Raw genomic sequence first — 14,907 nt, forward strand, 5'->3', positions numbered from 1 at the left:
ACTTTTTCTTTTCAAAAATAAAGAAATCGGCAGGGAAAATAACTTAGCAGCCAAACAGTAACAATATATGGCCTAATATTCACTTTTAGAGCCAGAAAACCTTCAAACTCTGAAAGTATAAAACACCTATAAATTGCAATTAACACCTGGTTCAGACATAAACAGAGCATTTGAAATTATGCCCATCTAAATCAGAAATACACTATGGCATGTTGTCTGAAACTGCAATATTAATTTCAATTAATAAACACTCTCTTCAAATGTTCTTTTTTCATGTGTAGCAATGAAAATTAACAGCGACAGCAACATGTTTTTATCTTAGTTTCTAAAGGGAAGTGAGACCAAGGAATGAGGGGGCATTTGACTGCAGCTGCTGAAGTTTCTTAACTTCTCTGAATCCACTACATGTGTAGCCCTGAAGTTACTTTTTACAGCCACAAGACATACTACTGAGAGAAAACTAACTGTAGACACACTTTAAATGATGAGACGTGTGCAAAAAAAATGTTTCTACAACTTCAAAGCTGTAGTGAAGCAAAAGCTCATAAATGAAAACACGGACAGCTCTGTGGAAAGCAGACTTTCAGCTGCTTCTATCCACTACTATTGTGTTATACACAGTCGTTGCATAGTTTGCTTATACAAAGTATTCCGGTGTTAGTAGGGAGTGCTCAAAACAACAGGTATGTCAGAGAAATAATGCTGGTCAGAACTGGTGCAGAAACTGCAACACCTGTTAAGATTTTAAAATTACAATTTTGTCACAAAAGTGACACAAAGTACTTTTAGGGATAAGGTACTACCTACCTTAGAAAATGGGTAGGGATCCCATTAGTCAGGTTTTTAATCTACAAACAAACATTTCAACCAATGTTCTCTTTCTCACAAGATAAATTTATATAAATCTTCACCTTCTGAACTTAAATTAAAGCTGCACACTTTGTGTTCACTATTTTCTTCTTGGTTAGCTGTTGTGTTATGTGCTAATACCCATGTTTGATGTTTCAAACTTAACATCTTTACAACAACTTTAAGCTTACTTGCTTATTTTCTTTTCATAATTTTTTGACATCTCACTGTTGAAGACATGGATCATAGTGAATATACTAGCATCAGCTATGATCCCTTTTTAAAAAAGCATTGTGTTGCTTAAAATAATACAAAATAAATAGTAAGTAAAATAATTTATTCTTGAATAATTATCAGTGACAGCATTTTTAAAATTGACAATAATGTATAAGGAACAAAATATATTTAATAAAAAATACATTAAGAGAAAAAGTTCCAAACATTAATTTAAAGACATATTGACACGGTTGTTTAAATATGTTTTAAAACGCTCTTAATTCTCAAAATAAACTGATCTGAGAGCCTTTTATGTGGACAAATGCTAACACAGAATATTTTCCACATTCCTTTAGGCTAAACTGGTCCCTGCCGTGCTTCTGCAGTGATTTTCTGCAAGTGCTCAAAAACAAACGTGTTAACAAATAAATTTAATTCAAAGGAGCAAAAACTGCTCTTCTGTTGAATCGGTGGCTTGCAACAACATCTAAAAAGCAGCTGCCAAACATTTGTCCCCTCTTCTGTGCATAAATTATGGGTGTTACCCTAAGATATGTGTTAATGAGTCTGCACCGGGAGAGACACTTAGTTTCGACACTGTGAAGTCAAGGTGCGATACGTCACATCAGCTGTCCGCCTTTGCAGGCGTCAGGAAAAGCGGAGCGTTTCCTCCGTGAAAACTTCAGACAGAGAAGGTCTCCTACTTCGTTCATCTGTTGCAGCACCTGAAGAAAACAAAGTTTCAGAACCTTTTCTAAACCTTTATTCACAGTTTAAAATGAAACAGCCACTGTTGGTGGATTTCTCTGTGTGTTTACCTCGTCCAATATCTCTCTGGTGTGCGAAGCAGACAAACAGAAACGAGCTCGGGCCTCTGTGATCGGGGTAGCGGGAAAGCCAACCACTACAACTCCTATTTTCCTCTTCAGCATTTCACGAGCAAAGGCCCTAGGTAGCAATAAAAGAAATGTGGTAACCGATTAGGTATTAATATCAATAATACCAGTCTCATAATATACTGGTATGTAGAGATGTATCACATAGAAGAAATGTGTCTGACATTTCAGTTTTGCAAAGAGCAGTTTCACATTCATGGCATGCTAGAGCTGCACAATGAATCACAAATCGTTGCTGAAATGTACTTAATATCAAGATCACAAAGAACTGTCTATACATCAAAAGGTGTTAGGTAATTACTGAAGTAGCAGACAGTTTTCAAGTTTAATCTTTGCTTTAGATTAAATGTTGAACTTTGTGAATAACCAGATTATGCTACGTGTATAGGTGAGAGTTTAGGGGTACTTACACCACTTTGCCTGGCATGTAGAGCAGCACTGGAACCACAGGGGAGTCATCATCGCCATAGATGATGAAGCCCATATCCTTCAGCTTGGCCCTGAAGTATCTGGTGTTTTCTGCCAACTGGCGGATCCGTCTGATGCCTCCAATTAAAACAAGGACATCACCAGATGTACATGAGTAATGCAACAACTCACTGATTTTTTCCCTGAACACTTCCAGTTTCCCAGTGGGGAACAGCGTTAAGTGTGTCTTCCTTGCAGTGGCAGCTGCCCCAAAGTTCTGCAGCTCCAAGGAAAAACACAAGGAAGGAAGAAACAAACACGAAAATCAGGTTGGATAAAAAGAAGCAAGAAACATAGAGGAAGTGGGACATGAGGACAGAAGGAAACAAGGCAGGAAAAAACAATATAAAACTGAAAAGGAAGGAAAGAAACAAGAGATGAATGAAGGAAGCTTCAACAAAGGACAGTAAGGAAGGATAGGACTGAGGATTGATGGTAAAAAATAAGATATACATGAAATACATAAAAAAGAAATGAAAGAAAGGAATAACCTGAGGGGAAAAAGTGACACAAGGAATAAGACAAGGAAGAGGGAGGAAGGAGGAACTTGAGGGTTGGAGGGGGTGAAGACATGATGAAGTATCAGAGAAAAGGAAAAGAAAGGTGTAAGGAACGACACAGTTAGTAGGATTGGGAAGAAAGTCTGAAAATATGAATATTTTTTTCAGCACTTTTTTTTTCTCCATGTTTATCCAGACCTGGAAAACACTGAAATTGAGTTCCACACTATTTTAGACTGTTTGTGAACCCTCTACCCTTCCCCATAAATTTGCCATGATCACAACTGGGCTGCAGCAGCAGCAGATGGTTCAGTTTTGTCTGCCTGACAGCAGGGTTTACACACACGCTTGTTGCCAGAATGAGGGCTCACAAATTAGTTATGATGGATTTCGCACAAAATTATTGACTGCCAGTGGAGCTTAGCCATGACTGAGACTGAATATAAACAATGCGTAAGTATCACATGCACAGGATTTCAAGATGACTATATTAGAAATCACATCAAAGGAAGCAGAGGCGGTCTGCTCTGCTGACCCCCTCCCTGTGTTCCTGAACAATGTGAATCGCTGGGGAGCCTGCTGCTCTGTGGCTGTACCAGGGCTTGGCATGAGCCGGCCTTGGATCCCAGCTCTGTTTCCCTCTGATTACCTGGGAACAGATTGGCAGTTCTTTCAAAGAGATGTAAGAGAAGCACTTTAAATCCCCTTATCTCAGCAAAACAAGAGAGAAAGAGAGAGGGGTGGAGAGGAGAGAGAGAAAACATAGCGTTCGGACATCTGCCAAAAAGCACGGGCCTCATTTTGTAAATTGCTCCTCTCTGGTAAGATAGAGGCCAGGGAAGTCAAAAGCCTGCTGCAAGACACAGAAATCATAGAAGAACATGTGACTAAAGCAAAGCCTAACAGGAAAGGAAAAGATGAAGAAGAAGGAGTAGGAAGAACTATTGGAGGTGTTTTATTGTATGGTGGACCAGGCCCGGCGGCATGGGCGGGCATTTCCCACCCACAGAATCAGATATGCCCCCCTGGACTGGAAGCTGTTCTTTGTTTTTACCTTAGAGTGGCCAACTTTCTGTTACTTCTGTTGATTTGATACAGTAGGGGCTTCTGCACTTCCTATATATGTGCTCTCTATCCCTTTTTTCAGTCGTTATCCATTGTTAACAAGTCGTGACGTGTTTTTCTGAGGCGGCCTTTAAAAGCAACATGAGTGCTAAGATGCTCACGCTGGGTTTACACCTGTGCGGCAATAACTGAAACCTTTTGTGCAGAGTTTTTTGTGTTACACTCACAGAAGCAAACCAGCAAAACACAAAGAACTTTGCACAGTGTTCCCCCCAAACTTACCAATTGAGTTGAATAATGCGGTTGGATGCAGGTAATGTTAGCTAAAAGATGACTAGCTAATACCAATACAGCATGTTAAGCTGGTTAACAAGTATCCTATAGGCTACTGATGTTATCTATGTTCAAAAGTGTGTAGTACTGATTACTGCACTGTACCTTTTTCTTTTACTTGAGTAATGGTATTATTGATACGTAGATTCATTTAGCCTCCCCCAAAATAAGCCACTGCCCCCCTGCTGAACTGGTTTGGAGTCGGGGTTGTGTTGGACGCTGTAACTGCAGCGCTGAGCTCCCTCCCTCCCCTCAATAAGACAGGTCAAGACTGATTTCTCCACAACAGCTACGTCAGAGGCAAGGCATGTCTGATTCAGAGCCAGATAAAAGTTGCTCATCTTTGTATGAACCCACAGTATACCTCAACCACAGCTTACTCGGCTTTTGTTGCTAAAGCGATTAACCCATTACAGCACTCTATCATTTTTGTTTTAATGTCCCACACAGTTTACGTCACGACTGCCTGTTTTCCCTACAAGACATATGCTTAGGGCCCTTTAAATGTCACTCATTTACCATTACTGTCAGTATTTCTTCCTTTTAATGTCTCTTCAGGAGAACATCTACACAGAAGGTACTTACTTTAACTAGTCTCTTCCCTATTCTTGTGTCTATTTCAATTGAGGCAGCAACTTTTCAGAATTCATCACAACACTTAAATGAAAATGCTCATAGACTGCTTGATCCCTCATTCCCTGCCATGGCAGACCCGTGTAATTGCTTCCACATTTTCTGACAAAGCAGCTGTTAGTGTTTTCCTGCAGGTCCAACTCCTAATGCAAACGCTGATAGTGACCTCCTGATCTGGCTTGCTGTTTTTTGCACAGAAAAACGCATAATTGCAAATGAGAAAAAGAAGAAGAAGAAGTGAGATCTTTGTGGACAGCTATGAGGGCCCCCAAAAAGCTAAACTTTTACTAATATACTTTTCTTTCGGTAATATGCAAATTCACAACTAAATTACACAATCGTTTGTATCTAGACTCTTCTTTCCTTCTAAGAATTGCTGAATAAATATCAAGCAATATTGATGAAAGGTTAACATTTACAGTTTCTTACAAAAAAAACATGACTCATTCTCCATGTTACAGCCAAAAAACTTCACTGTTTCTTATTAGGATTGTCAACCACAGACCGACACAATTGACAAATGGAAGGAAAAGTGTGGCTTTAAAATGTTTTTAGATGAAAACCTTTAAAGTGTGTCATGCATGTGTGGTCACTATTCTTAAATACAGCTGCTCTGTGAAGGTCTTAGAGGTTTGTTTGAGAACATTAGATAATAAACAATATAATTAAGAAGAGGGAACACAGCAGACAGAAAGCTGAGGAGACGTTTAAAACATGGCTAGATTACAAAACAATATTCCCAAGCTTTGAGTATCTCATGGAGTACGGTTAAAGCCATTTGAAAAAGAAACAGTAAAGCACAACTGAAAACTTGTTTAAGTGTGATAACCTGCTGACAGGGCAACTATTAATTGTGCACACCATATTTTTCGCCCTCATGGCATTGTGACAATAACAAAGTTGCATTTGAAGGGAAGCCAAACAAGTATTGTAGTTTTCATATGAAAGGGAAAGAGCTAGGATGTAGAAGTCTAACACCACAAAACCCTAAACACACCTAACTGACATGGTAAAACATGGTGATAGCAGCATCATCTAGTGGGGATGCTGTTTTTCAGAAGAGACAGGAAGGCTGACCAGAGATAAAGGGAATATGGATGGAGCTAAATTTTTGGGTTTGATTCACTAGTAAAGAAAGGTCTAATACTCTCATATTCTTACCTTCTGTGGTTCCATCTTTTCCCATGATGCACTTCATGGCACGCATGACCTGCTCTGTTATTGCAGGGGACATGGCTGAGGCGTATACTGCACTGTGAGAATGACTGCGCAGGTACTCCACCAGTTCCTGCAATGGCACACAAGCAATCACATTTTAGCACTAGGAAAAGTGTGTATTTTAGTCCCAAATACAGTACATACATAAACTTTCAGTTGTGGAGTCAGATTACTTGTAGTTCTACCTTGTAGCCACTAGAGAGAGCTCAAATCTACTCAACTTCTGAAAAGTAATTAAAATACATCAGATCCTTCCTTTGTCACTAGGAGGAACTTGGCACCTACTCTAACACGGCTCTGGAACCTTTCCCCCTCTCCAGCTCCTAAACTGAGAAGGAACCGATGACAAAATGAGCCTGAATGAGGATTGTCAGGCTCATTATTCTGAAATGTCAGCAGGAGATTAATTCTGCCAGTGGTTGACAGGGGAAGAAGCAGAATTTCAGGGAACTGATTCGGTTGAGGCCCCTGGAGCGAGAAGAGGTTGGGTGCGGGCCTGCAGCCGTGACGGGCCCCTGCTCAGCGGCTGCGAAGTGATGACACACAGCCGGAGATGATGTCTGGCCACCATTTCCACTCACCACCATCTGTCCCCACTGGGCGGCAGCGGCGGTGGTGGCTGAGGTTTCCTCACACACATGGAGGGAAGGGGGATTTCAGTGGAAATGTTCAAACGAAAGATAGGAGCTCTGGAACAACCTGACATCTGTTTTTGTTTAAGGCAGGAGATTTTCACAGCTTTGTGGTCCCAGAGGATTTTAGCGCAACCAAGATAAGCCAGTTAGGAGAACATGTCTGAAATCCATCTCATGCCTGGGGGCACGCAGTGACAACTCAGGGTGTTTCCGAAGCCATACAGCGGTCACAGTAATGGTGTGGCATACTTATTCAAAAAACCACAGAGTGGGAACATTGCCAGAGCTCCTTGTGCACGTGCAGCGACTTTTCAGCCACTTTAAACCACTTTAATGTCCATAACTGAACCAGCCTCACTAGTTATCAAAGTCATGCTAACTCTATCACATATTAATAAAATAAATTGAAGAAGGAATTGCACCTTTCTAGGATGTTTTGAACTCCATCTTAATAAAAAAAGACAATTTATTTTAATATTTGTGGTTAATATTTATAGGAAATTTAATATTTCAGTATTTACCAGCTCAGTTTACTAAAGATTATGGAAGAAAATCACATCTAAAAGGAATCAATGATTGCTCAGTATTAATATTAGTTATTATAGACCTTCATGAATTACATCCATTAATTTTCTATACTTGCTTGTCCTTGCAGGGTTCTGGGTGCCTGCTCGTTTGTTTTGTTTATTTATTAGTGTAATTTATTAGTAACCAAAGTGGTTACTAATCTTTCTGGGGTACAATTGATAAAATACAAAAACATTCATACAAAATAAATATTAACATATGATATGCACACGATTAATCCCACATCACATTTTACAAATTACATACAGCAACCTGGATTAAATAAATACAATTCTAGTTTGCTAGAATTCTAGAATTTAATTCAATTCTAGTGTGCACACAAGAATGTGTGCTTTTAAATCTGATGTTTTTAGGAAATATATTAATTTCTGAATTGCTCTGTAGATAACAGATTTTTTTTTAAGAGTTTTTCTCAGCACACTTTACAATTAATTTAGGCTCACAAGAGTATCTGGTAAAATACGTCTATCTGACCTGAATAAATACACTTTTCACAAAATGATTCATCTTTAGCAGTGATTGAATGAGGGTCAGGATAAACCCTGGAATGGTCACCAGTTTATCACGGGGCAACATGGAGATAAAAAGGACAAATATACACACATACACTCCGACCTAAGGACAATTTAGAGAATCAATTGCTCTCACATTTATTTTTTTTGGACTGTAGGAGAACGCACAAGGAGAACATGGGATTCAAACCCAGGGAGTAGTACTACAAACTGCATCATCATGCAGCTCTACCTAAATAACTCTCAGCCCTGCAGTATTTGCTAAATGAGAATTTGAATGGAAAGGGAGTTCTTTCCTAAAAGAACTGAGTTACAGGATTGGTTTGGATCGCTTTTCCCATGAAAATTACATGCAGTGTTATATTTGTCTAATATTAAAATTAATTTTATATTCTAAAACATTTAATGTGACATAAAAGCCCTGTGTATTTAGCGACTTATCCTTTCTGAGTATGGATCAGGTTTTGCCAAAAGGGTAATTGAACAATGCTTTCTAAACACACTGTTGAAGTGAATTATAAGGAGCTTGGGGTGTATTTATTTTTGGTTCTCTCATAAAACAGCTAAAAGATGACTGTTTTCCAGAACACATGTGCAGAGCCTTTTCTTGGTCAACCCGTATCCACTTAACACAGGATTTGGGGCACTTCACCACAACAACAAATATGCTTTCTCTCTCTTTTCCTGCCTTTTTCCCTTTCAAGAGTTTACAACAGCCAGCTGTCAAACCAGGCAGTACGTTCATACTTCAAACATCATCATGCTTGTTAAAAATCATCCTGTTAAATCTGGAGCGCAGTTCCGATGCGTGCCACAAGAAGGGGCTGGCCCTCTGCCAGCTTTACCTTCTTATTAAGGCAGAGCAGGACTGAGCTAACATAAGGCAGGGAAAGGAAGTGTCCATTTTTAAGAGCTTAATTCCAACAACAAGCCTGTTTCCTTGCTTTCTAATCAACAGCCTCGAAACCACTGTGGTTATGTACTAAAGTGTACTTTTTAATAGAGTAAAAGCGGATTAAAAAGGCTCTGAGTTGCAGCTTATTGAACATTTGTTGAACACATGAGGCCTACAAAAAAGTCGTTGTTATGGAGTTTGTATTATTCAGTCCCATCTGTTTTGAATACCTGCTGCAAATAATTCTTAAAAATTCTAAATAATTTACATGACTTACTTTATCAGGCTTTGAAGCCAGATTAGTGGTGTTAAATAAATTCAAGAAAGTGTGGGCTAAGCTATCTGATTCTCCGTAATGAGAACCAATGGCTATTGGAATTGTTTCAGTGTGATTAATCTCATCTACATCGTAAAATCTATCCTGACCCTATTTGCATCCAAATGGATTAGCAACCAGACTAATTTCTGCTTGTGTGAATAATAGCATGTTTACTGCACTGTTTCCAAGCTCTCTCTTTTTCATAGGTGGGCCATAAACAGCTGAAATGGTGAGGATGGATGAAATGAGCAGAGGAAGGTGGAACAGAGCTCAACAGTAACCTTTCTTCCTGCGATGTAGCCTCCAGCTGCCCCGAAGCTCTTCGTGAAAGTCCCCATCATCACGTCCACATCAGCCGGGTTCACATTAAACAGCTCGGTGACTCCCCTCCCCGAAGGCCCCACCGCGCCAATACTGTGGGCTTCATCCAGGTACAAATAGGCTTTATACTTCTTCTTCAGGGCGATGATTTCAGGCAGTCGCACAACTGAGCCCTCCATGCTGATAGGAGAGATTCACAGAAAGAGAAAACAGGAATTCAACCAGGTGTAAGCTTTAGAAACCAAATAATTAGTGTTCTGTGAAAAAAATCCAACTGGACTCTGAAGTCTTATATTAGAGTTCAGATGAGATGTTTGCATACACTCAAGTAACTGGGGGTATGCAAGTATGCATTCAGACCATTTATTATTCTGTGTGAAGTTTTAAATTACTTTTTAGATTTTTTAAAAATATTATGTATTGACTGGTTTATTTATTGTTCATTTTTGTAGTCATAGCAGCATCTATATTCTTTTGATCAACACATTTTTATTTTTAGCTCAAACTGGTTAAAGCAGGGGCATTTAGTGCCCTCTAGCTGAATGATAATTGTTGGTGCGTTGTTTCTGTTGCTCTTGATGTGACTTGCTGTACAATCAATTGCTGATTGGGACAGGAATAAAGACCTATATCAAATAACTCCAATAACTTTCAAAAACAAAGACTTGCGCACGTTTGAATTTATTGTGGATTTTCTGTAATCCACACATAAATGCATCAGAATCAGAATATGAACCCCAGGGGCAATTCATGTTTTGCAACTGCACCCATTACAGGAGCATGAAAAGAATATAATATAAAAAATAAGAGCAAAACCGATATAACATACATTATAATAATATACATAAGTCAGCATTATAATTCACATATTTTAATTATGCAGGGATTATTTTAAAAACACACGTAAGTGTTACAAATTTGCTCAGATTCCCCATAGAAAGTGTCAAACAGTTACGGAGGAGCTGTAGAGTTCTCCGTACCACAGGTAGGAATGACTTCCTGTGGCGCTCTGTAGCAAATTTTGGTGGAATCAGTCTTCCACTAAATGTGCTCCTGTGTTTCATCAGTGTGTTGTGGAGTGGGTCCAAAATGGCCCAAAATGGCATGCAGCTTTGACAGCATCCTACTTTGTGTCACTGCCATCAGAGCGTCCAACTCCACTCCCACCACATCACTGATCTTATGGACCAGTGAGTAGAGCCTGTTGGCATCTGCTGCCCTCAGCCTGTTGCCCCAGCAGGCCACAGCAAAAAGGTCACAACAGCCCCATAAAAAAAAAAAACTCTCAGCCTCAGAAAGTAGAGATATTTCACACATAAACTCTCAAAAGTATTTGGTGAAATCTCCCATCATCAAGGTTCTGCTTATGTTTTTGGATGATTATTTGGCTACTATTTTTGTCAGAAGTGGTAAAATTGTTGATATCCATAGCACCAGCTCTGATTTTTGATGAAATGTCACATGAGAAAGCTGATTAGTTCAAACCTAGTATGGAAGTGTGTTAGTGATCTTCGTCTTGGTGGAACATCTACAGTATGTGTCTCTGAGTATCAGTCTGACCCAAAATGTCATCCTCAGATGACAGGAAAATGGTTCAGATGTTCCAAGAACAACCCAGAAATGACCAGAACTCAAGCCAAATATAACTTGGAAGCAACTGGAACACCAGTGTCACTATCCATAGTAAAATCAGTTTTGTGATTTATTAGCACATCACTGTCCACTGAGAAGGTGCTGGGCGAGAAAAAGTCTCCTGCTCCAAAATGGGTAAATACTTTTATTACTGTTATCTCAATAAATTCTACCAAATATGGGATTGGCCATCCTCGACTTGGACAAAAGTCGGTCTTTCAAGAGGTCAATGATCTTCAACAGCCATCATAACTGGTTTTGTCCTGGAAGTTCTTGGAATAGTCTCAATTTCAGGCCCACCGACAGTTTATGGTGGACTACGTTTAAATTCCAGGTTCGAACCATGCACCAAAAAAAAACAATTTAAATGAACTACACCATTTATAAAGAGAAGAATCGTAAAATATTCAGCCAGAACTGAACCAGAAGCTTATTGTTGGCAGCTGTAATTTCTTTCTAAGGGACCTTTATTTAAGTATTTGAAGGGGGTGTATATATAATTAAGAATGTTAGTATAATCTGACCAGTTGAGGATTAGAATAAATGTTGTGAATTGTATAATCACGGCATCTGGGAAAAAGAACGGCTCAAATAATTCCTTAAAATATTCAGCTTAATAAGATGCTCATGCCCATGATGAGTGGATGGAAACATTTGAGCAGACGTGTATATAGTTTGACTTTCTACAGTTTCTCAAGAATCTTTCTCCTGGCATTTTTACTTTTTCCTATCATCTTTTCCCCCACTTCTTCCTCCCCTCTGATGGAAACCTTTTAAAGCTACAAATAGACAGAATAAGTAATTATATAGCTGGAGAATTGTAAAAATCCTTGACCTGCCATACTTTCTTTGGCTGAGCCTGCAGCCCAAATGATAGAAGACAGAGCTGAACCAGGAGCGTTGTGGACATCAAAGGCGAGACAGGGATAGAGCTAAAGTCTCCTTATCCAGGCCTTTTGATGTTCCAGGGAGGTGAAAGATGGAGCTCTAGTTCTTTCAGAGCTGTACGAAGGACAGCATTTTGCTCTCGTGTGACTCACACTGTACACATTGATCAAGGCAGGATAATAAAGTGAAAATAAATCGAGTTTTTTTGGGATGGACTGCTTCCTTGTTTTAGGTTTTCCACTTTGTTAGCAAAAAATGTGAAGGATGCTGACAGATAAGGGTAACATGAGGTAAAAATGAGAAAATACTGCCAGTAATAAACAGCTGGAGCTGGGGACTCAGCCAAGTCAATCTCAGTGGCTCCATTTGGCCTTGAATTAGAGGTAATGAGCAGATAGAGAGGGTCACTAAGACTTGGGATAGCTCACCGCCAGGAGAGACACACAATACCTTTTCCCTTTTTCCCGGTAATCACACCCTACCCAGCCACACACACACTCCCATCCACCTGCCAGCACACAGCACAATCAATTATTCAAACAGCAGGAAGGGAGGCAACAGAGAAAGAGAGCATTCAGGGGCATCTAAGCACAGGCTCACCTCAGGTTACAAATAAAGATCTTTACCAAATCCTGGGAGAGCAAAACTCTCGCTTAAAAAGATTAAAATTAGAAACCATCGAACTCAAGAAATGTCTTTTAGTTATAATATATTGAAATAATACACCACAACAATATCCTATGGAAGAACCTGAAGGCGGTTTAGTCGGAGCTGACCTGTAGATGCCCTCCACCATAATGAGGATCTTCTTCCAGGGTCTGTGGGTCCGAGGCTGCCCTGAGCAAACAGCCTCTCTTAGAAGCTTCTCCAGACTGTGCATGTCTAAAGCACACACACACACGCAGGCAAAGAACAATTAAGACAAGGTAAATAAAAAAAAAAAAATAATAATAATATTACAAAATCTGCCCAATAAAGTGTAAAGTATTAGGACGGTTCATACAGTGCATAGCAAAAGTATTCACACCCTTCCGGAGGCGGTGTGAATACTCATCAGCTTTGATGAGATCAAAACTGAACTTTTTACTCGGAAACTCTAAAAACTCACGTTGTGACAGAAAACTAACACTGCACATCCTGTGGCACCACTCCCACTGTTAAACAAGTTAAAAGGTCATAGCTGTAATTGTGGTTAAAGGTTGTTTTTTAGAAGCTTCTGCGTGTTCCATCCACGTAGAAGCCATTTAAAACCATGCATGATTCCTTCTAGTGCAACATGATGTGCCGCTTTATGTTTTTCTATCACATAAAATCTTTATAAATTTACATTCAGGTTTGTGGTTGTAAACTGTAGATTAGTTGTGGGGTAATACTCTTGCAAGACATGTACCAATAAATTTAAATAAAGCAATAATACAATTGTACATTGCTGTAAAGACCACTTCTAAAGTAGTTTTAAGAATACAGAGAGCATTACTGTATGACAGAAACACATTCAACATACTATCCATCTATCATCCATGCAGGGTCACAGTGGGGCTGGTGTCTATTTCCATGGAGCAAGACTTGGGGTACACACCGAAACATTCCTATCAACTAATACAACTACCGACACTCTTCCAGACGTGAAATATCTGTCATAATTACACACATATAAAAGTATACTAGGAAAAATATTTCTTTGAATTAATATGAATCGTGACAGAAATTTTTGCTCATCATGGGAGTGATTTCCCAAAATTTCCTCTTTCCATATGGGGATGTTTTAACAATCTCCAGTGACAATCCACCAGATGGCAGTATCGACCAGTTGTAATTCTCCTGAATTTTTATATTTAAAATCTAACTTCAGTCCAGCCATGATCTGCAGAAAAAAACCCCTGCCACAGCCAACAGTCTGTCTAGATGATCGATATTACTGCCTCCACGTGGACAGGTTCATTTAGGAGACAGCAGATGCTCTGCTGCTGCTAATATCCCCTCCTGAAGCTCAACAGGACAGAATGCATCCGGCGCAACTCAAAATCCACGTAGAGGAGACCAGACAAGAGATTATTTTACAGTATCACTCTGATTCAGGATAAGCTATGACCTGATATGTGACGTTGTGTGACTAGATGCTTATCTTCTTCTTTACAGAACATGTAAACAAACAAGCAAATATCTGTAAATTGCTGCAATAATATTTTACAGTAATCACTTTTGGTTTAAGCTGCATTAACCCAAATGAATCTAAAGCTTACTTTCAATAAGCAAAGATAAATACATGCAGCAAATCATTAAGAAAAATAACAAAAAAAAAAATGGAGAAATGTCATCATGCCTTCTGATATGCAAACTTGGACTGTGCAAACCAGTTTTTCTCTATTGTTGTAAATCCTGCTCTGCTAAAATGCAAATCATAAACATTTCAGCTGCTGTGAACATGCAATTGCACATTGCCAGGACTTGCACCAATAACTGACATTGTAAAACCATGGCTATAGTTTTATGACTTTATAGCCATTTTAGAAGAAATTCAGCTAAATCAAGGCTTGAGTGTCTGCTGCTGAAGGTTTTTTGGCAAGAAGCGGTCTACTGTTCAGGTGCCTGAGGCTGCTTTGCCTTTAGACAGGCCTGATCAGGCCTCGGGGGGTCTGATAGGTGGAACTATAACTGACTGAGCTTGCACCTGTCAGGATGCATTTGCTGCTAAACCAATAGCCCATTTGAGGTGTTCTGTTGGTGGTGTTCCTGAGATAGATGGGATTCCAGTATACAGTCTATTTTTTCTAGGAAAACAAACTTTACATAAAACAACATAACTAAACAGATACAATGTCTTGCCAAATATTCAAACCCCATGAATCTTTATGCATTTAGTCATGGTTAACCAAAAATGTTCAATGTACACTGCTCAAAAAAAATAAAGGGAACACTCAAATAACACATCCTAGATC

The 14,907-nt window shown here is 39.3% G+C and overlaps 1 protein-coding gene across 1 annotated transcript in view; it reads right to left on the reverse strand.

Annotated features, from left to right (window-relative positions):
* Positions 1–1,235: 1,235 nt before the first annotated feature.
* The window catches only part of sptlc3 (serine palmitoyltransferase, long chain base subunit 3), a 31,746-nt gene continuing 18,074 nt past the window's right edge, over positions 1,236–14,907 (reverse strand). Inside the window, exons 7-12 of the mRNA XM_028007593.1 lie at positions 12,745–12,850; positions 9,409–9,628; positions 6,122–6,248; positions 2,372–2,507; positions 1,884–2,013; positions 1,236–1,790 (exon numbers count right to left, since the gene is read on the reverse strand). Of these exons, the coding sequence (XP_027863394.1) occupies positions 1,686–1,790; positions 1,884–2,013; positions 2,372–2,507; positions 6,122–6,248; positions 9,409–9,628; positions 12,745–12,850 (824 nt within the window). The 3' untranslated portion in view covers positions 1,236–1,685. The remainder of the gene's footprint in view (positions 1,791–1,883; positions 2,014–2,371; positions 2,508–6,121; positions 6,249–9,408; positions 9,629–12,744; positions 12,851–14,907) is intronic.

The sequence above is a fragment of the Xiphophorus couchianus genome, chromosome 22 (genome assembly GCF_001444195.1).
Source record: "Xiphophorus couchianus chromosome 22, X_couchianus-1.0, whole genome shotgun sequence".
Taxonomy (NCBI): Eukaryota; Metazoa; Chordata; class Actinopteri; order Cyprinodontiformes; family Poeciliidae; genus Xiphophorus; species Xiphophorus couchianus.